This window comes from Zootoca vivipara, chromosome 1, assembly GCF_963506605.1.
Source record: "Zootoca vivipara chromosome 1, rZooViv1.1, whole genome shotgun sequence".
Classification (NCBI taxonomy): Eukaryota; Metazoa; Chordata; class Lepidosauria; order Squamata; family Lacertidae; genus Zootoca; species Zootoca vivipara.
The window spans coordinates 61,140,967-61,164,076 of record NC_083276.1 but is presented as its reverse complement, the minus strand read 5'-3'; the positions used below and the strand labels follow the sequence as shown (position 1 = coordinate 61,164,076).

Here is a 23,110-nt window from a genome sequence, read left to right as displayed (position 1 = left end):
AGCACAGTGGTTCCCTATGGGCCTGAAGCAGCAAGGAGTCACGGTTTCAGTGTGGTTTGCCCAACTCTAGGGAACTTTCTCCCTCAAGAAGTTAAACAAGCACCATCGCTACTGAGTTTCAGACACCTTGCCAAAACCATCTTAGCGGATTGGATGTGTGCATGTGTTTGCAGAGTTACTTGTCAACCTCGATACGCAATAATGATACTTATGAAACAGGATTGGTTAATAAAATAAAAATTCTTAATAGCATTTCTTTACAAAACAGAGTGATTTATAATAAGCAAGTTACAGATCAGGGCAGAATAATATTTCAAAAAACTGGACTGTATTACAAAGCATTTCCCCCCCCCCCAAACATCCATTTCTCTTGGATTATTGCTGAAAGATACTAATCAATCTATTTCAGAAATCTAGTCTAGACTAATTTACAAACATCCATAAAATAGTGAAAAAATTGCATGCTTTAGAAACCTGGTACATTTTCATGCCTCTGGACTAAAAAGATGAAGACGATAGCAAATGAAGAACGTTTTAAAGAGAGCTGGGTGATGTTTACAGAGTCTTTCCCTTGATTTTAGCCAATGCTTCAGGGTTGTTTTCTTTTCTCTCTGTTGATTTTTTAATTTCTGGTTTCATCCATGGAGGACTGTGTGACTTCTGTTAACAGATGGAGAAAAAACACAATCAGTGTTAAAATACTACAAATGGGACTTGGAGCACAATGTTGCAAGGAATCTCCAACCTTCGGCACCTTCTTTTAAACACCTGCTGAAAATATTCCTATTCTGCCAGCCCTGTGCAGGCAATTAAGAGTACACCCCCCACACACACACAATGGTCTATTGTGGGGTGGGTTTTTTTTGTTTTTTTTGTTTTTTTTTGCTTTCAACATGTTTCTTAACTTTTTAGGATGTTATTGTTTGGTTTTATGTTTTTATATTGTGGTAACCATGGTATATTTTTTATGATACAGCAGTATATAAATATTTCTTTTTATAAGTAAATGCAATAAAATAAATGAGTGATATTTCCCTACCCCAAAGGAGAGTGGTCAAATTTCCTTTGATGAGACCCAGGCTCCCTTAAAAGGCAGGTAGCAATTCACTTGCCTTGCAAGGCTTTCAGAGCCTCAGCACCAGCAAGGGGGATTTTTCTCTTTCACGCCAAACCAGAAGAAGAGGAGAGAAATCTTGCTCATTGGCATTCCCTCCCCAAGTTCCTAATTTAGGAACCCATGTGCACCCACCATACAAGATGTCAGATGTGGGGCAGGTCCACTCCCCTGCCCCGGGGGGCAGTGCTGTGGGACAGGATCTGGGACTTCCCAGTGTCCCAGCTGTCGGCGGAGGGATGCCACCCGCATCATAGGGACTCCTGGTCATGTCACACAACCCAGCTGACCAATCGGGACGGCTAGGGGGCATGGCCGCTTGCTGTTTAAATGGTGGCACGGCCAACGGGCGAACACCTTTTGCCTCTCATTAACCTAAATATTTGTGTCCGTGTGTTTATTATCTAAGGGAACTGAAGGGCCCGGCACCTCGCCACACAAGTAAGGGGGTGGGAGAAATGAAGGGGGAAGGAAGAACAAACACAGAGTGAGGAAAGGGTGTTTAGGAAGACGTCAGCCTGTAGCTTCAGGTGTAACTTCAACCAGCAAAAAACTTTTTTTTTAAGGTAAGCTTTGAGGTTTTATTACAATCAAGTAGTATGTAAATCTTGTGGAATAAATAGCTTGTAAACAGAAGGAGTAATTCTCAATATCAGTGCTCATTGGAAGGGAACAGCTTTGCTACAGCAAACCTTATGCTTTCCAAGAAAATACATCCATCCTCTTAATTTTTACATCAGCAAGGTCAGAAGACATTGGTAAAAAATTTTTAAGAAATCCATATAGCCTACATTGATAGCACCAAAGTGTCCTGATGGTTAGTTGAAGTTGAGGGAAATATAAAAGATTTCCAAGATATAAAACATATAAATATCTGCCCTGTAAAGTCTCCCACGTTTGTGGTATAGATATTCTGACTGCTGCTAACAGCTTTCTTTTAAGTTCCTTAGAACATAATCCTTTATTATGACCAGCCTGTATATTTAATAATGAAAGCAGTGAGGTCATTTGTATAGTAATTTCTATGCTAGTCAAAAACCTCCTGATATACATTAGACCAGAAATCCTTTACAAGTGGGCACTCTCATCACAGATGGAAACATGTTCCTCATGCGCCACATCCACACCAACACACTAATGCCATTCTTCGGGTCATAAGGACATCTGTTTTGAAGTGTGGTGCCGTCTATGAAAACTGTCAAATGATCGTCCCTGGAATGCTTTCATTAATCACTGCACTCAGACATCTCTCAGAATGCAGATGTTTCAGAAATGAAAACAACTGAAGAAAACAAATCTTCACATTTTATAATTTGCTCAGTATTTATAGAGACAACAAGATTAGCACCTGCATATCTGGGTCTGTTTCTGCCACCTTTAGCTGGAGAGAGGTTGAATTGTTCTGGTTTCCTAAGCAAGTCTTGCCAACCTGAAAAGGGAAACAATGGCATCTTGATTCAAACCAATCAATCATAATTTGAATCTCAGTCTAGTAGTACACAACTGGAAATATGGTCCAAGAGTTTCTGAGCACATCAATCCCATATCTTTTGTAGCATTTGAAGATTTGAATGCAAAGAGTTGGAAATGTATCTTGGAAAGGTGCAGCTGGGTGGTGCTCTGGAGCACATTTTCAACAAGTATGCAAATAAGAATTCCCCCTTCAAATATTACAGAACAGATATGAAAACACGCAAACCCATTATTTCCTGTAAAGGAGTCCTAATTCATAGCATAATCATTATGTCATAATTAAAATAATGGAAATTATCTGTGGCAAATAAACAGGAAAACTCTCAGAGAGGAACAGGGAATTTAATTATTTTCTTTGCAAAAAAATTAAAAAATTATCCACACACATTTCTTCGTGTTATTTAATAAAAGTACATTCTTGTTTCTCTTGCTGAGATAAAAACTGTTAATTGGCAATTAACCGCAGCGTGGAACTTCAACCGTATTAGAGATGCAGGGTGGCTGACTATTTCACATGTACAGTTTCATGTTCTATCTTTCTATGGGAAATCATTTGAATTTGAACCAGACTTTCCCCAAGATATTTAGAATGTGTTCCTGAGGTGTATCAAAATATCAAGAAGTTGTTATAAATAAGCAGTGACATCTGAGTCACCTAGTATCATCAATTTTTGTGATATTTTCAAACATATGTAACATTTCATGCAAGAGGACAATTTTACGCTAAAAATACTTCCTGCATTCTTAATATAAATGTTCTAAATACTCCCCACTTAGATCATAACTATATTAGTGGCAATAGTGGGAGAGAGGGGAGTTTGGAGGAGGAACAGGAAATAAGAGAGGGGAGTGGTGAGTGTGAGAGCAGGCCCTGAAATAGTGCTGTTTATAATATTATAACCTTTAAAAGAACCTTTTAAAGAACCTTTTAATGAGGGTGAAAGAGGAAAGTGCAAAATATGGTCTGAAGCTCAACATCAAAAAACCCAAGATCATGGCCACTGGTCCTGTCACCTCCTGGCAAACAGAAGGGGGAGAAATGGAGGCAGTGAGAGATTTTACTTTCTTGGGCTCCTTGATCACTGCAGATGGTGACAGCAGTCACGAAATTAAAAGACACCTGCTTCTTGGAAGAAAAGCAATGACAAACCTAGACAGCATCTTAAAAAGCAGAGACATCACCTTGCCTACAAAGGTCCGTATAGTTAAAGCTATGGTTTTCCCAGTAGTGACGTATGGAAGTAAGAGCTGGGCCATGAAGAAGGCTGATCGCCGAAGAATTGATGCTTTTGAATTATGGTGCTGGAGGAGACTCTTGAGAGTCCCATGGACTGCAAGAAGATCAAATCTATCCATTCTGAAGGAAATCAGCCCTGAGTGCTCACTGGAAGGACAGATCGTGAAGCTGAGGCTCCAATACTTTGGCCACCTCATGAGAAGAGAAGAGACCCTGATGTTGGGAAAGATTGAGGGCACTAAGAGAAGGGGACAACAGAGGATGAGATGGTTGGACAGTGTTCTCGAAGCTATGAACATGAGTTTGACCAAACTGTGGGAGGCAGTGGAAGACAGGAGTGCCTGGTGTGCTATGGTCCATGGGGTCACGAAGAGTCGGACACGACTAAACGACTAAACAACAACAACAAATAATATTATACTGTTTATAATAAGTTGGGAATTGCTCCTTGGGTTGCAAAATCAGTGTCACATGAAACAATGGCCATTTACTTTCATTGCATTTAGAGAAAACCATGGAGGATGAGTTAAAACTCATGTTGGCACCCGTCTATCTTGGGAGACAATGGAAGATTGTGCATTCGGGGTTAAAGTCAAACTACTGGACATTTATAGCACCTGCTGTGTCTGTAGAGACTGATAAGGGACAGACATGTTTTATTGCAACTGGGGCAGAGGGAGGCATCCAGTTTTACTGCTACAGGTGCGCCATGGCATTTTTTTTCTTGCACTTTTCCCAGCAGTCATTCTTCCTCTGGTCACTGCTGTGGATACATGACCTGACACTCTGTCTCCAGGCACTGTGATTGTTAATGAGTTAATGGCGGAGGCAGTGGAAGACAGGAGTGCCTGGTGTGCTCTGGTCCATGGGGTCACGAAGAGTCAGACATGACTAAACAACTAAACAACAACAACAAATAGTGACTTTACAGAGACTCTTAAGTTTGGAGTTCAAGTATTAGTTGTTGGGAGCAACAACAGGAGAAAGCTCTTTCTTTATATTGGCCACTGTGAGAAACAGAATGCTGAACCAGATGAACTACTGCTTTGACCCACTAAGATTTGGCAGCATGTGACCCATAGATTTAACCCAACTGTCTGCCATCCAGTTAGACTGCTGTTGGCCACCACACAAGCAAAAGAACAAGGAAACTGCAGTCTTGCCTCCCATACTATTTTTATATTTTTTGTAACTGTAGCTTGAGTAATCTGCACAGAAGTCCACATGGGGTGTTCAAGAGAAAACAAAGTTTCAGTTTTCCAAAGTTCCTCATTGTGAACTTCAACAGCCCATCTTCTTACAGAAGACAGCATTCAAGACTGAAGCACCAAACAGCCCATCAGTCTATTTGCAGCAGAATCCTATGTGTGTGTACTCAGAAGTTGAGTCACAATGTGTACAGAAGCAAACAACCCAAATTACACACCTGCATTTCTTGCATGCAGGTGCTCAACTCCTTTGGATAGCAGTCTTTTTGTCTTATACTGAATTAGATCAGGGATCTTTCATAGGGATTATAGTTCATGTGTTTTACAAAATATGGAACAATTAAGTAAATACTGAAACATGTTGCAATGAAGGAAACAGATTTTTTGTGGATGTAATAAAAAACCCATATAGTTTTACATAAAATGTTAGAAGCGAAGAACAGGATCCCTCCCACTCTCAGCATGATTTCTCATCTTGGCCCCTTTCGAGCTAGTTACTGTGGAGACAGGATACTATGCTGAACATACCACAATTCTCAAACCACCATGTCTTCTTCCTCCTCCTCTCTCTTGCTATGAGTGCCCGGAATATTGACAACCTGTCAGACACACCAGCTGCTTTTACTTATTAACAATAACAATAACCCCATCAGTGTCAACCGGCAGAGACAAAACCAAAATATATTGCCAACCCAGAGTTGCACGGTTTGTGAAGGAGTGATAGTTCCATCCAAAATGGAGTGACTAACAGTCTTGTGTGCAGTCAACTGTGCCATGGGCAATGTATCCTTTCACATATGGATAAGCATTTTTCTTCTTAGATTAGATATAAGGTTTATGAAGCAGGTCTTGATCTCATCCAAGTTAGGCTGCCACAGCCACCACTGCTGACGCTGCGCATGTATAATAATTCCTGTTGTTTTGGCTCATCCTTCCATTCTCAGACATCCATCTGACTCTCACCCATTAACAAGATCTATCCATCTTAGAGAACATCTGGTCTGATACTTCATGGATATAAGTTCCAAAACTCTTGAAATCAAATGATAAAAGGGGACAAGATATTCAACTAGGGCAGGAATTTCCCCCACTTGGCTGATTGGATGTTCCCATTTGGGTTTCGCCTGCTACGTAGCAAAATCACAACTTGTAAGGTTGCGGATAGGCACTGGTTCAGGTGATAAGGATGGGAGAATGCTCTCGCCATCCCTATGTGAAGGGTATTCCGTTAAAGGAATCCAGGGACTCAAATGGTTTGGTCAACCCCTGAGAGGGGGTTGTGTCTGTGCCTGAGTCCAGGGGGACATCTTGGTGGCAGACATAGTCTGTTCCCAGCTTTCCGTCTATCCAGGTGTTCACTCTTGGCTGACCTATGTTGGTGCCCTGGGTCAGCGCTGCCTGCAAGAGTGCAGGGAGCTAGTCAAACCAGATCCTATGCAACCACTCACTTGATTGTAATCAATAAAGTTGTGGCCTAAATTCTGCCAAAAACCAAATTAAAATTTGAGTCAAATTAAAAGCGTGAATTGATTGGGTGTGTGTGTGTCTCTGGGTCTGAACATGCAAAACACAGTTGTTGTATGTAGGTTTTATTTTATTTGTATTTTATCTTATATTTTCGAAATGTACATCCAGGAGTTTTTTTCCTTTAAATTTTTTGGGGGGCCCCAAGAGAGTGGGGCCCTAAGCTATAGCTTGTTTAGCTTATACATAAATCCGGCATTGCCTCTCTTCTTGTAATGTCTAATACAAACAGCATGTGGTTGGACAACAGCATGAGGGGCAGCTACCCAACAACCTCTCTGGTTGCTGGGTAGGCCAAAAGGTGCTGATGTCACACCATGCACTGTATGTGTTTGATGTTATAAAGAAAAGAAAAAATGGAGTAACAGCAATAGCTCTGTGTCTCTTATAAGATAACCCTTTGTAAAAGTAATGATCCTCCATCGGGCTTCGTCTCTTTCATAAGGGCATCCAGGCTTGAAGAAAATATAGCTGCAAAAGTTCGTTTTAACTCTTCTTGCCTATGTGGACTCTTTTGGATTTATAGGGCGAATTTGCACTTTTTCTGCCACAGAATTTCAATGTGGACTTTCAATCTCTATAGCATGGTATGAAATGAAATTCTGTAACACTGCTTGGAAGATTAAGGCCATGATCTCTGGATAATCACCTTGCTTCCCTTATCTACCTGCAAGTCCAAGTTGCTCAACAAATGTTTCAGAGTCAATGTTGAAAATGGGGCGGTATATTTTCATGTAGCTGTTCTTATTAGCTCTATGTGGAGTGACAGACAAGTGAAGTATGTGGGAGTGAGGGCAGAGAGGATAGCTAAGATGGATGAGGTTGTATACCCGAGAAGCCATTGTATTAAGCAAGGAGGATACAATTCAGTGGAGATGGAATGGCTGACATGAAATTATCTTTGGAATGGCTGCTCTTGAGAATGGGAGGAATTATGTTATTTTAAGAACCAGGTTACTGAATTATATTGCACAGGAAGGAGAAGCAACAACACTCCATTACAGTGGTACCTCGGGTTACAGATGCTTCAGGTTACAGACGCTTCAGGTTACAGACTCCGCTAACCCAGAAATAGTACCTCAGGTTAAGAACTTTGCTTCAGGATGAGAACAGAAATTGTGCGGCGGCGGCATGGCAGCAGCGGGAGGCCCCATTAGCTAAAGTGGTACCTCAGGTTAAGAACAGTTTCAGGTTAAGAACGTACCTCCAAAACGAATTAAGTTCTTAACCTGAGATACCACTGTATATGCAACATTAAGGCATTTAACTAGGATAAATTAAAACAAAAAACCAAGCAACCTGAAAACAAGTCATTCCTTCCCTCAAGAGTTAAAAAAGAAGTTATATCTCTGGGTTACAGTATGAGATAGATTAGTGACAGCACAAATAAATCTAATATTACCAAGGCCACAGCTCTTTCCTTTTTCATCGAGGCAGCAATTTTGTTTTTTCCTAAAGTTCACCTTAAGAAAAAAAAGTGGCTGCTTATGCTATCAGAGGCCACATTCTCCTGTATAATGATCCTCCTCCCCTGAGAGAAATGGGAGAATTAAAAATGCATATTTTATGGCAAAACATTTCCAAATACTCTTTGTCATATTGTGCCATATAGTTGCACGTCTATAGATTGAATATACTCCCTTTGTATTTTTATTGCACGCAAAATGTCCATTTATAGCCTAGTTAGAAAGTGGAGTTCATCATTTTTAGATTAATCTTCATTTTGTTTTATGCTGGTTTTAAGGTATATGTTTTGTAAAGGAAAAAGAAAAGTGATAAATAAATAATTCTGTCCCAATCATGTTGAAAGGACTTATGCAAATCAGGGTGGAATCAACACACATATAAAAACCATTCTGAATGCCTTAAACTCATAAAAACCGTTCTGAAAATGTTTTTTTTAAAGCGTTTTTAAAAATACATTGAATTTTCCATAAGTCTCACCATCGCCATCTAGTGTCACATTGTATCTTGCACTTAAAACACACTTAAAACGTTTTATTTGTGGCTGTATAGCTGAGTCCTAAGTTAGAATTAACAGACTTTGTTCAGGAGCAGTCCCATTTTTCCCCTCTCTCTATTTCCCTCTCTCTGCCCCCCCCTGCCTTTATGGCTTGATTAAAGTCCCTGGTTGAAATGAAGAACCAGCTAATCTACTTCTTCTTGGCCGTGAATTCTTAAATACTATCCATCCATCTATCCCTCCAACCCCATATAAAACACCAAAACATGCAATTAAGGTAGCATTCATCAGAGTTCTAAATGATAGAGGACCAGCAGGAGATCAAATATCAAAATCCTTTTTCTCTGTACTCTCAGCAATGCTGGTTTTCGAAAGGCCATTCTGGCAATGAAGTAACAGGAAGCTTATACACTATACTGTATGTATGTTTCACTTATGGAAGAAATGTTGTTGTTGTTGTTTAGTCGTTTAATCGTGTCCGACTCTTTGTGACCCCATGGACCAGAGCATGCCAGGCCCTCCTGTCTTCCACTGCTTCCCACAGTTTGGTCAAACTCATGTTGGTAGCTTTGAGAACACTGTCCAACCATCTCGTCCTCTGTCGTCCCCTTCTCCTAGTGCCCTCCATCTTTCCCAGCATCAGGGTCTTTTCCAGAAATATAACCAGAACTAAATAATTGGACCTCAAATTAACAAATTCATATTATCAAACTGGCCATTTTACAGATAGCTACCGTAACTTCCCCCAAACTCAGATTTTAATTAATCAAGTTTTAAAATATCTGTAACATGGAGCTTTGCAAGGCCAAGGGCAGCCTGAGCAGACAAGATTACAGATGCTTTATAAATGGAGCTAATTGGTGTTGCATCTTTATAATGTCACGATCCTTTAAGTCATTTCTGTGTAGACCGCACTGTAGAGCTCTCTTTCGTATCTATGAAATACAACATAATACTGTAATTAGAATTTATCCTTTTGAAGAAAGGGGCGGGGGTAGAGAAATGATCTATTTCATTAAATGTATCTCTGCTTCCTGGTTCCTCTCTGTAACATCTGCTTCTCCCTGAACCCTGTTAGTAAATGCCATGGATTGAAGGCAGGCAAGTAAAAGTTCTATCAGCTGTGCTTTATTGAAATGCCAGGTTTGCCCCTACTTGCATTTTTTTATATGGGGGAACAACACTGTCTTGACTAATGCTTACATTTTGTTGTTGTTTACTGAATCAAATGTCAGTAAATGGAAAGGTTAGGTGGGTAAAATGCAATGATGTTGACAGTTTATGACTACCAAATGACTGTTAAGGAAAAAAATAAGTTTATTTATTTCTGCGTTCCCAAATGAAGTATGTATGCTTATGATGCAATGATCACCCTCTTTATGCAGCCACTAGAAAGAGAAAGAAGTGTGGAAATTGTGAAGTGAGATATTAAACTACCCTGGACAATCAGAGGCATGGCTCCTGCCATAACACATTACTCCTTCTTGATCAGTTTAGCATGCTGTTTGATCAGAAAAAGTACCTGGATGCGAAAACTCAAGTGATGAAATATGCAGCTTGATCAGTAAAGTATGTAGAAATTCAGCAAGTTCCAGTAGGTAGCTCAGCCAGTGAATTATACAGCAAAGCTAGGGAAGTACACAGCTGGGAGCATAAATTATGAAAGTGGCTCAGTCAAGTATGCATCTTCATTAAAAGAATTTGGGAGGAAAAAATAAAATAGTAAAATTCAGCATGTCTCTTGGCTATTAAGTTATGCAAGTGGATATGCAAACTGCAACAATGGGACTACAAAGGTATTCAGCTAAATCAATGAAGCAAGACTCTGCTTAAGAAAACGGCACACTGCAGACCTGACTGATCTCATGCAACTTGTTTATTATGGTCGATGAAAATGGAACAGGTCTAAATTATAAGGATTCCATAGGCTCCTTAGAAGCTGGGGATGTATTTTTTTCCAACTGGAAAGAAAAATGAAAAACCAGAATAGGGCTTATTTACAATCTTCTCATGCCACCTTGAAGTTACTCATACACGTGCTTCCTCCTATGGGAGATGTGCAACAAAAAAATTGCTCATTGACCAGTCTATGTGAAAAAGAAACACTAGCCAGACAATCAGTCTTCATTCATTTTCAAATGTAACCATGCCTTCACCATGCACAAAGTGCTAAAGGATTGTTCAGTGGTGCATGTTGTGACTGGAGGATGAAAGTGATATAAGGAGGAACATTTTAAAAGCAAGGAACAGTCCGGTGTGCTCCAATTGTTCCATAAGGTTCGTGTTGATATGCTTTGATTTCTGCCCTCCCCCAACCCAACCCAAGTAACAGATTAACCCCCAATATGTTCAGATTTGTAAAGTTCTTGAATAGAATTGGCACAGGCTTGAAAGTCTTAACTGTCTTACATCTGAGATGGATGTTGATTCAGCAAGCTTAGAAGTTAGAAGTATCTTCACTTTGCCATCTACTTTGTGAGCACACTCCTGCACCTTCATTAGTCATATTGCTAACTCTCTTGGGATGAAGTAGTGCATCCCTGTGTTTTAACCCTTATTGACCTTTTAAGGGAAACAGGGAACAACTGAAGTTTAGACCAAAAAGTTGGTCAATCCCAAATAAGATTTTTACAACATTAAATTTTCTCCTCTCAATAAACTCTACTGAGCCAAATAGACAAAGGTGAGTGATCGAATTATGAAGCTTAAATGCCATGGTTGCTGAGAAATATGTACACATGGTATGGTCCATTGCTCAGCGTCCTCTGCCATCAAATGATTAATGGTTTTTAAAAGGATTTGTTTAGTGCAGAAGTATGGTGGAAATAAATAAAACTGTTATCACTTTTTTCTTTTAAGAAAAAAATGACCAAGGGCAAAGAGCTGGAAATCTGACATAGGATGATGAATGTAAACAATTGAAAACAAAGTAAATTGTTTTATAAAATGCTTGATTCTGATTCTTGGTGGTACTAACAATGATTAAAGTTATGCATCACATTCCTGTGCATATATTGCATCAGCAAATTGATTTATGCTAGACTGTGATTGCTTTAATTTATTTTCCATGAATGGTATTATCATTTAATGAATTGAATTCATAATAACAGCATGTTTGTCTGGTTACCTGGGCTTATATTCGGGTGTGACTTATATTTGGGCCAATACGATAATTGTTGTAGCGGAGGGGATTTTAATCAAACTTGGAATGCATGGGAGGGGATTTTTCCTCCCTTGATATAGTTCCAATGAAAAGTGTTCTCCATAGTATCTAGTAACCTTGGAAGACAAGGTTCCAGAGGTATCTATCAGAATATGCCTCCTAGGGATGTGAGGTGACATTTTCATTGGAACTGTGCACATACTCCAGTCCTATTGATAATCTTCTCTGTCTGTTAAAAATGGGGGTGGGTGGGGACCAACCAGAGCATTTCAAGTCATAAGGGCATTTCAATTCATAACTCTCATAAGTTGTATCACCATTACAACAATCATTGCCTTCCTCATGTTAAGAAAATGAACTTCTGCAGTGAGGAGTATTCAATACTGATGGATAAGTCTGGAGGATGAAGGTTCAAAATCACATCAGGAGGCTCCATCAGTAGAGAAGGTTGCCTTTCCAGCAGATGGAAGCTGATGAAACCAGCAATGGTGAGATAACGGAGGTAGGTACTGTATTTGCTGGTGAGAAGCTCAACATCAAAAAAACCATTGCTGGTCTGAAGCTCAACATCAAAAAAACCAAGATCATGGCCACTGGTCCCATCACCTCCTGGCAAATAGAAGGGGAAGAAATGGAGGCAGTGAGAGATTTTACTTTCTTGGGCTCCTTGATCACTGCAGATGGTGACAGCAGTCACGAAATTAAAAGACGCCTGCTTCTTGGGAGAAAAGCAATGACAAACCTAGACAGCATCTTAAAAAGCAGAGACATCACCTTGCCGACAAAGGTCCGTATAGTTAAAGCTATGGTTTTCCCAGTAGTGATATATGGAAGTGAGAGCTGGACCATGAAGAAGGCTGATCGCCGAAGAATTGATGCTTTTGAATTATGGTGCTGGAGGAGACTCTTGAGAGTCCCATGGACTGCTAGAAGATCAAACCTATCCATTCTTAAGGAAATCAGCCCTGAGTGCTCCCTGGAAGGACAGATCGTGAAGCTGAGGCTCCAATACTTTGGCCACCTCATGAGAAGAGAAGAATCCTTGGAAAAGACCTTGATGCTGGGAAAGATGGAGGGCACAAGGAGAAGGGGACGACAGAGGACAAGATGGTTGGACAGTGTTCTCGAAGCTACGAACATGAGTTTGACCAAACTGCGGGAGGCAGTGCAAGACAGGAGTGCCTGGCGTGCTATGGTCCATGGGGTCACGAAGAGTCGGACACGACTAAACGACTAAACAACAACAACAACTGTATTTAGAAATACACTTTAAATTTTGCTGCTATTGACAAAATCAGGTGCTCAACTTTCAGATTTTGAATGAATTCAACAGAGGAAGAAAATACACTGATGCAAAACTATTTTTCTGTCTGGCAACTAGTATAATCAGACAAAGAATCATACGTTTTCAACAGAGTACCTGCATTTAATATGGTTTGGGCTCATTAATTACATATGGCTTCTTTCACCTCTTTTGTACCGTTTCTTTTGGATCATTATTGGAAGCAGAAGCTTAATGAGAAATGCTAGCCCTAAGAAATTCACACTTGCTCCTACCGAGTAGTAATTTATCTTCAGATCTAACTACTCAGAACCTAATCCTATTATTCAGTCTTGAATGTGTTACTGAATTTCCGTTACTTTATTTATAATGAAACAAGAATGGCAGAGGATTAAAGAACAGGAGGAGAATGGTTAAGGTTTTGATTGTGTTCAAGTCAGGAAACGGAGCCCAGCTTATCAAAGTAATGAAGCTCCCTGCCTTCACCCAACGCATCACCTGCTTAGTGATGCACAATTGTATTCTTCCACCACTTCAGAATTGTTTTGCTGATTAAATAGGCAACTCAGAATTACAGTTCATATGATTCTATAGCACTAATCACTGAATAGTTAACAAGTGCTTCTCTCAATTTCTAACTATTCTGTGTTTCTAGGGCTTTTCAAACAATCTAGCAGAAAGTCAAAAGGAAGCACAGCCCACCCAATGTCAAGATAGTACAAATATTCAAGGTTTCAGATTGTGAACATTCCAGAGGAACGGATGCTACAGCATGCTTTTTGGTTCATGTTATTCCCCCCCCCCCACAAAAAATATATCTGACAAGCTTCCTTCCTAATCGGGCAGTTATATAATTACTTATCTACCAGCAGCACATTATCGTTAACCACATCTCCACGTGAGGGGAGAATTCAGCTGCTTACTTTATACAACGAATCCCCTATTTTCACAAAGCATACCAAACCATTCTATGTGACACACGTCCAAATATAGCCTTGCACTATTTATTTATGACACTGATGCCCCATCTTTCTTCCAAGCAGCTCAAGGCAGTGTATATAGTTCTCCCTCCGCCATTTCATTCTCACAACAACCCTTTGAGGAATGCTGGTTGAAAGAGAGTGAATGGTGCAAGGTCGCCCAATGAGCTTCATGGCTGTGTAGGGATTAGAACCTGTGGCTCTCCCCCACTTCCACCCTCTAGTCTGACACACGAACCGCTTCTCCATTTTGAATCTCTGCCACCAGGCATAAATAACAAGGCATCAGGCTAGTAAAGATTTGCTGTGATTTGCTACACTTCATAGTGGCTTACTATTCATACAAGTACCTTGGGACAATGCAAGCAGAATGTGCATCCCTATGGAAAATAAACTGATTTGGTGTGGTAAATTCACAAGTGAATAAACCAGGTGGATTACAAGCAGCCAATGATTAAATCACATTTCTAACATTCCTTTTTGAAAGCTTTGCAATCCTGTTAATTAATCTCTCAAGCAAAACCAGGGAGAGTAGACTTTTACATCAAAAGGCGTCTCCTTTGCAGCACCTGAATATAAAACAACTTTATTCCCCCTAATATATATAATATATTATGCCCTAATATAATGCTATATATCATATTCTGATCATTACAACCAAATAAATATGCATCTGCTTTTAAGTCACACAGTGCACATTAAGTCTTGACTTCTGAATGGATTAAACTTACATCTTGTGAGTTGCATTCCGAGGTGCTTTGATTATTATCTTCATTTCTTGAGGAAACCCGAAGAGTCTCTTTGTCTTCAGGAGCTCTTTGCTAGATGACAAGAAAGATAAGAGACAGTGAAAAAATACTGCAGGGATATTTATCTGTCGGATACGTCTCTGCCTTCTTTCAAATAACTGTTGTAAACAATTACTACCTGGAAATCAGAAATCTATTTCAAAACATTCAGCAGCACAACTATTATTTGCTATCTGTTGGATCCGAAAAACTGTTTGACACTCTCGAAAGGGAACTCTCCCGCGGCTGAGCAACTCTTGAGGTCCGAGGGACAGGGATAGAGCTTAGGATCTGCAGTGGGAGATGATAAATGCTAGAAGCACCTTGCATGAGTTGAAGCCCCACTTAGCACCTTAGAGACCAACTGAGTTTGTTATTGGTATGAGCTTTTGTGTACATGCATACTTCTTCAGATATCTGAAGAAGTGTGCGTGCACACAAAAGCTCATACCAAGAACAAACTTAGTTGGTCTCTAATGTGCTACTGGACATTTTTTAAAAAAAAATATATTTCTAGGGTTACAAAGGAAAGGGAGGAAAGGGGAAATCTTACTGCATATGTGAAAATCTCATGCAGTGAAGGTTTGGGTGCAACTAATGATGGTTAAATCTGTCAATTCCGATTACTCTCAGTTTCTCATTTTTCCACTTTTGTGTTCAGTTCTCCACATTTCCACATCAGTTTGCAAATTATTTGGATGTATCCCCCAGTCAGCAAAGATGAAGCCTATAAAAAGGGCTATTATCGACCACATGTGTGGAGTAAATACTTCCAAATTTGCCCATTGGAAATATGCAGATTGTTAGCTATCATATGAATTAATTGCTACTGAGCTTAAGATATTGTGGCCTTTTGTTTCTAATAAAATTTATTTAAATCTCCTTGTAACAGTAAGATATGCAATTACTAATGGATATCTAATTATAATTTACTCCCTAATTATAAAAAGCACACCATCACAAGTCAAATAAAAACCTAGTTAGCAGTCTGCTCGTACAACTGTGCACTCAGGGGTGAATCATTTTGGAAAGCACTCCAGCCCCTTATCCAATTTGTCTTTGCATTTCTGAAGCCTGCTGATGACTTTCATATTTCAGGACTGTGTGTGCTGCATATGCAGGGATCCGCATTCCAGCATTACTTTCACAAATTAGAGAGATTTACAGGTGAGACCTTTTCATGCTTGACCAAAAAAACCCCCCACGTTTCAAATTTCAGAAACTTAAGAATTAAGTAAAGCCGTTTGCAGCCCACTTAACTTATGCATGGGCTTGCTGATGAAACTAAAATCTATTTGTGTTTGCACAGCTTTCAGTAAAAGATAATATATATAAAAAAGAATTAAACATCCAGGTTGCTTGAAATGGAATAGCAAGCCAAACTCATTATTTTTCTGTGTTGCTCTCCAAATTTTGTGCTGGAATAAATGATACATTCCTGTTCCAGTCTATGCTTCCTATTTTCTCTCAGCTTCAATCTATATAGTTCCCTTTTCATTATAAACTACTTACCATTTCTCGTCTCTGTATTATTATAATCTTCCATGTCTTTCATTATCTCTTCACTGCCTAATACTGCTACGGTGCTCTCTAATCATGATGCTTCTAGTTAGTGACCTTTTTTTGACATTGGTATGTCATTTCTGTTTTCCCCCCACCGAATAAGCTAATTTTCAGCTGTTCAGATAGCTTCTCACTCACAACACCTTTTGGATCAGACTGTAACACCTTTGCATTCTTAAGAACATACCCATGGGAGTGCTATAATAGGGTTACCATATTTCAAAAAGTAAAAACCAGTTGTTGAGCTTTTTTAAAGGAAAACCCAATGTTGGTTTAGGTTTACTTGACAAAGATCCTCCTTCTGCCCGGACACTGAGGTCCAGCGTCAAGGGCCTTCTGGCGGTTCCCTCGCTACGAGAAGCCAAGTTACAGGGAACCAGGCAGAGGGCCTTCTCGGTAGTGGCACCCACCCTGTGGAATGCCCTCCCACCAGAGGTCAAAGAGAACAACAACTACCAGACCTTTAGAAGGCATCTGAAGGCAGCCCTGTTTAGGGAAGCTTTTAATGTTTGATGGATTTCTGTATTTTAATATTTTGTTGGAAGCCGCCCAGAGTGACTGGGGGAACCCAGCCAGATGGGTGGGGTAAAAATAATAAATTATTATTATTATTATTATTATTATTATTATTATTATTATCATCATCATCATCATCATGGAAATCTCCCCTGGATGACACTTCCACCTTTGAAATCCCAGTAATGTCCGGGACGTATGGCAGCTCTAGCTATTATGAAGTGAGGAGAAATCCCATTTCCATTAGGCTTGGGGTCCAGCAACCTGCTCCATAACTCCCTGAGTGACCTATGAGAAGCAACCTATGCATTTCCAGCTTGCTTTGGACATAATGCTGACTCATAATTTACTATTACAGGAATTAACTTGGGCAAACATCATGCTCATTCATTCCCGTTCTCTCCTCTTCCACCAGCATGCCTGTGAGGAAACTGAAAGCATCCAGGTATCATTTTTAAACCAGCATTGCTTCTCGTTGACGGCATATTGCAGGTGCAGGGGAGGTCACAGGAATGGGGTAAAAGAGAGAGGGTGAGGAGGAAGGGGGAGGTTTATATATACGTATAGCCTCTGTGTGAGAGATGTATGTGGTGAATGTGAGGGAGGAAGTAGGAGGGATTTGTGTGTGTGAGAGAGATGCATACATGTCTACAGGTACGCAGTGCTGACAACTTCCTTTCCCTTCTCCAAATGTTAAAGGTGAGGTACTTACTGTAACAACTTCATGGTGAGTTCCGGCACCTTTTTTAATTTTTAAAAAGCACTGAGTAGGACATGGGTGACCTCAAAGCAACCATGAGGTTTCCATGGGAGGTTTGTGCTATGCCAGGCCACTCAAGGCAGCCATTTTGTGACTGGCACCCACAGCACTTTCTCAAAATTCAAAATGTGACCATTTTGGTTTAAAATCACTGGGAACCCATGGTTTGTTGTTCTGGAATGTTCCGTAGCCATAGTCCTCTCCCTTCCTGTACCTCACCTCAGCCTAGACCTTTCCTTAGGTCAGGATTCCTGTACTGCTGAGGCCATCACTGCTTGAAACAGAACAGGAAACAAGCTTATGGTTCACTCTGTGAGGACAGAGCTGACTTGGAAATCATGAATTGGGGCTCTCTATTTCAGGAGTGTGGTGAAGGTAGTAGGTCAGTGATTGAACATCTGCTTTGTGTGCAGAAGGTCCTATATTCAGCCCTCAGGATTTCCAAGTAAGTCTGGGAGAGACGCCTGGAGTGCTACAGTTAATAAGTGTTGACAATATTGAGGTAGATGAACCAACGGCAGTCCCTATATTCATAGGGAACATCACACTAGATATTTGGTAATGGGATCAAATAAATTAAATATTGAAAGACATGCCCGTCTCCACACCATTTTTCCGTTGCAGTTGCTTGAAATAATTTGAGCAACATGGCCAAGTCATAGACTATTTAGATATAACAAGTGTAGTGTGAGGCCCTATTATCCCAAAGAGATAAAATGTTCAATTTGCATCAAATAAATGAAGCAAGTAAACACAATGAGAACTGTCGGCTTCTCTCTCTCTCTCTCTCTCTCTCTCTCTCTCTCTCTCTCTCTCTCTCTCTTTTAAAAAAAGAATAATCATGCAATAATAACCAATATGGGAAAATCTGCTGAATTGAAGACATGGCCTATTAAGCCAATTACCAGGGTAGCTTTGAAATATATTACTTTACCCTGAGGCATTAGTAGACATTTAGGATTTCACCTTAAATTTAGATAGCAATGTTTCTAAATTTGACAAAAAAAGACCCTTTGCCTTTGTGGTACGGCTACTCACATTTAAAATACAATTACACTTCTATCAAAATGCCCACTTTAATATGAAGCTTCATCTTATCCCTCCAATCTGGCCAGCTGAATTCTGCTGATGCCAGCTCAGTTAACTCCCTGTGAGGCAACAATAATGACAGATGAGCAGCCAGACAGATGGCAGCTAATAGGCCAGGACTAAACCTAAGCTTGGCAAGGCCCACTGTGCATTTGAATATCTATCTAGGAGATTTGTTGCTTGGTGTTTGGGACAAAACGTATTGATCTGATAGCATTTTTTCACAGAAGGTCAGAGCAGCTTGGTAGGACAAACTAGCAACAGCATTCTGGGCCTCCAGTTCTGTGAAGAACCTGTGTCTCCCATACATGACCCGCCCCTTCTGGAAGAATCGAAAGCACAAGCCTCTGTAGGATGCTTCACACATAACAACAACTGAAAGCAGGGATAGGCAAATGTGTCAATTTCAGTTTTTCTCAGTTTCTCACTTTTTCCAGTTTGGTTCTCTACATTTCCACATTAGGTTGGGCAGATTTATCTAATATAATTATATTTTATTCCTTCCAGTAGCACCTTAGAGACCAACTGAGTTTGTTATTGGTATGAGCTTTTGTGTGCATGCACACTTCTTCAGATACACTGAAACAGAAGTCACCAGGCCCTTATATCTAGTGAGAGGGCGGGGAGGGGTATTACTCAGAAGGGTGGTGGGAATGGGTGATTGGCTGATAGGTGTGGTAAACCTGTTGATGATTGTTATATATTTTATATTCCTCCTTCCCTAATTAGGGACCCAGGTGGCGCTGTGGTTAAACCACTGAGCCTAGGGCTTGCTGATCAGAAGGTTGGCGGTTCGAATCCCTGTGACGGGGTGAGCTCCTGTTGCTTGGTCCTAGCTCCTGCCAACCTAGCAGTTCGAAAGCACGCCAAAATGCAAGTAGATAAATAGGAACCGCTACAGCAGGAAAGTAAACGGCGTTTCCATGTGCTGCTCTGGTTTGCCAGAAGCGGCTTTGTCATGCTGGCCACATGACCTGGAAGCTATACGCCGGCACCCTTGGCCAATAATGCGAGATGAGCGTGCAACCCCAGAGTCGGTCACGACTGGACCTAATGGTCAGGGGTCCCTTTACCTTTACCTTCCCTAATTACACTTTTTTTTGCAAAATCATTTCCTCTTATATAATGTATTTTTGTATGTTATTTTCACTATATTCATTTATAGACATACTCTAATACAGGCACGTCCAACTCCCAAAAGACTGCGATCTACTCACAGTATAAAAAGACCAGCTGTGATATACCCATTGTCATTGCCAGGAGTTGTTGAGGTTTTTTTTAGGGGAGAGTTGACCAAAGTTGTTGATCTTTTTTGGGGGGGGGGGGTTGACCAAAGTTGGAACAAAAAGGTGATCACTAACTTGATACTGTGATCGACCTAAGACATCGCCGTGATCGACCAGTAGATCGCGGTTGGCCTGTTGGACATGCCTGCTCTAGTATATGTACACATTACTTGGCTGGGGAACTACAATATGAATTTCAGCAACATGCTGATTTCAAAGGATAGTTTTTTCAGTTTGCAAATTGTTTCGGAAAGTGCAAATTAAGTATTCATTGTACACAGGTTGTACATTGACAATAAAGGTATTATTATTAAATGCAAAATTAATTTAATTTCTCCTCTCAAAATTGCAACTTGAAGAGGATCTGTTTGTGGTAGGAGTGCCTTCTGAAATCTGGGGAGAAGCAATACACAAGATGGTGGTCCTTAGGCTATGCAACTCCTTCCCCTTGAAGATACACCAGGTATTGTCTCTTTTAAAATTCTGCCAATAGTTTATGACACATTTCTCTGCTCAGATCTTTGAATTGATCTCTTTGCAATATTGTTATATTTGTGGACAATTATATTTGTGGAAAATTCTTTCTGAACAGGTTTTGATTAACTGTTTAATTGTCATTTTGAAATGTTGTGTACCCACTCCCAGGATCTTTTGGTGATGCATGGGTTATAGATGCAATAAATAAACAGCTACCGTATGTATATAATAGTAAACTGAAAAACCTCCCATTTGTAAATGTGCTTAAACCAGTCTCCACCAAGCTGATGCCCTCTGGATGTTGTTGGATTTGAACTTCCTCCAAGCCCCAACCAGCATGACCAATGGTCAGGGATGATGAGAGTTGTAATCCAACAACATCTCTGGACATACAAAGAGATCCCCAGGCATTTGTTATAATGTTTGGTTTAATGAACATGCACTATTGTTCAAAAAATTCTGAAAAGGATCTGACAGTTTCATGGTTATCCTAGGCCAAACCTTTCCCAAAGTTAAAGCATTGCATTGCATTCATCAGCTGTTCCGTAAGTCACCCTACCCAAATCGGAACACAGCTGGTAAGAAATTCTAAATTCATTTGCATTCATTTGATTAAAAGAATAAAGGAAAACCCTAAACCAAACTGATTGCCCAAAGTGGTGATTATTTCCTTGCAGGCATCATGCAGGTACCAATTAGCATAAACAAGAATTTCCTCTCTGTGCTAAAAGGTTTTACTGAACCGTATTTTAAGGAGGTCAAGATCTCTAAAACGAAATAATATAATCAGATTTTAAAAAAATCTTCACCAGTTAATACTTCCTCTTTTCATATTTTGAAAGAGAATACCCAGCTGATATGTGCAGTAGACTATTAGCTTGCAGCATTACATTCAGTTTGGTAGACCTCACTGTATAAAGAAACCCTCAGATTGCCAACTCCAGGTTCTGAGATGCCCCTGGGCAATAAACCCTCAGTGCTCCTCCTCTCCTTCAGTGACTCTAACAATTATTTGCTGCTGTGGTTGCTTCTTTTCCCCATCATTGCCATTAACTGCTTACTAGCCAGGTAGAGGGCTCATTGGATCACTCGCTGGATCATCACTTCGTAATGGTGAGTGGGCTTGCATGTTTCTTGTGAGAGAAGCCGTTGGGAGTCTCGTACTCCCAGCAGGGTCACCCAAGACAGTAAGGTACAAAGGGGAGGAGCTAGACAAAGAATGATCCAAAAAGTCCTCAACGGCAGAACAGGCAGATGATAACAAGCAGTATGTTACAATGCCTGTGAAGGCAGATGAAGGCTGCAGCAAATAAGAATCTACTGGTCGTCATGATACTCGTGCCATCGGAATAGAGCCTTACTGCAAAGACTTTGTGTTGGTCTGCGTGCACTGGTCTCTACACATAAAACAAATTCTTGCACAGGTGTCTTCCAGAAAGCCATCCCAAACCCAGCCCAACCCTCCCCAAAAAAGTTCCATGGTGATCAGCAAATGGTAATGGCAGCAGGACCGTGAAATCTGGAAGCTCCTAGTCATGAACCGGCACATGGCTGGTGGATACAGGTTCTGTCAGTCTGACTTCAGGAGTGAGGCAGTTTAGTAGCTTGGCAGCTGTATCCATGACTGAGCAGCCCTTTTTAGGATCCACTCTGCTCACCCCCAAAAGGGGGAGGGGCTAGAAAAGGTGATGTAAAAGGTGCTGTCTGCCTCTTTTTCCATGACTGTGTTCATGGAAAACAATCTTACTCAGCGATGAGTGATGGAGGAGGAGGAGGAGGAAGGCCAATGAGAAAGCAAGCATCTGCATCTCAACACCACTGTTTGCTTGTTCATCCCTCTGGACCAGAATGAGAACAAACAGATTGCAATAGTGAAGGGAAGAGGATCCAGGGGGCTTTTGTAAGTGCCCCCCTCCATGTTGGTTTGATGTCAGCATGAAAAGCTTATGCCGAATAATTTAGTTGTTACAGAAACTTTGCTTAATGGCTAAAGCCACACAGAGAAGGTCATAGTGAAAGTGTAGATGCATAGCATGCTGAAGATCCCAAGTTCAGTCCATATCATATCCAGGGAAGACTGGGACAGATTCCTGTCTGAAATCCCAAAGAGCTGCTGCCGGTCAATATAGACAATGCTGAGCTAGATACGACCAATGATCCAACTCAGTATAAGGCAGTTTCTTTGTAACTAATCCTATGGTGTAAGATTAAGCCTTATTCCTTAGCAAGTGCACCTTGATGAGCTCTGACCAGTTTCTGCAATGCAGCATTATTGTACGGTGACCTTGCTTTATCTCCTGTCTTGCCTCTCTCTCTCACACACACACACTTCCCCATTGTAGTAAATCAGTTTTAGGCAATGAAGTGATACTTTGGCTTCAAGCAAATGAACAGGGGTAGGACAGCTTGACCCGAGCCATGACTAAAAAGCTGCTGCTGAATTGCTTGCCATCTGAAAAAAAAACTTCAACAGAACTGTGGCTATTGACTACTGAAGTGAAGAAATCTTGTGTCCTGGTCCTAGCCGCTTGCTAGAGGACCAATAGCATCTGGGAGTTTACTTCCTCTTCTTTCAGAAAAAGCACTCCAAAGCAACTGATAGTGAGCCTCCAAACACAGAGTCAAATTTCAGCCTAGTCCCAACCCTTTGCCAGACATAGTAGAAGCCTCTGATAATTTAAGGTGGA

The 23,110-nt window shown here is 40.6% G+C and overlaps 1 protein-coding gene across 2 annotated transcripts in view; it reads right to left on the bottom strand.

Moving 5' to 3' along the window:
- Positions 1 to 282: 282 nt before the first annotated feature.
- LUZP2 (leucine zipper protein 2) overlaps positions 283 to 23,110 on the bottom strand; it is a 293,189-nt gene continuing 270,361 nt past the window's right edge. For both annotated transcript variants that reach the window (XM_060279056.1, XM_060279101.1), the window contains 3 exons: positions 14,676 to 14,765; positions 2,463 to 2,543; positions 283 to 660 (listed from right to left, as the gene is read on the bottom strand). In XM_060279056.1, coding sequence (XP_060135039.1) covers positions 556 to 660; positions 2,463 to 2,543; positions 14,676 to 14,765 — 276 coding nt within the window. In that variant the 3' untranslated portion in view covers positions 283 to 555. The remainder of the gene's footprint in view (positions 661 to 2,462; positions 2,544 to 14,675; positions 14,766 to 23,110) is intronic.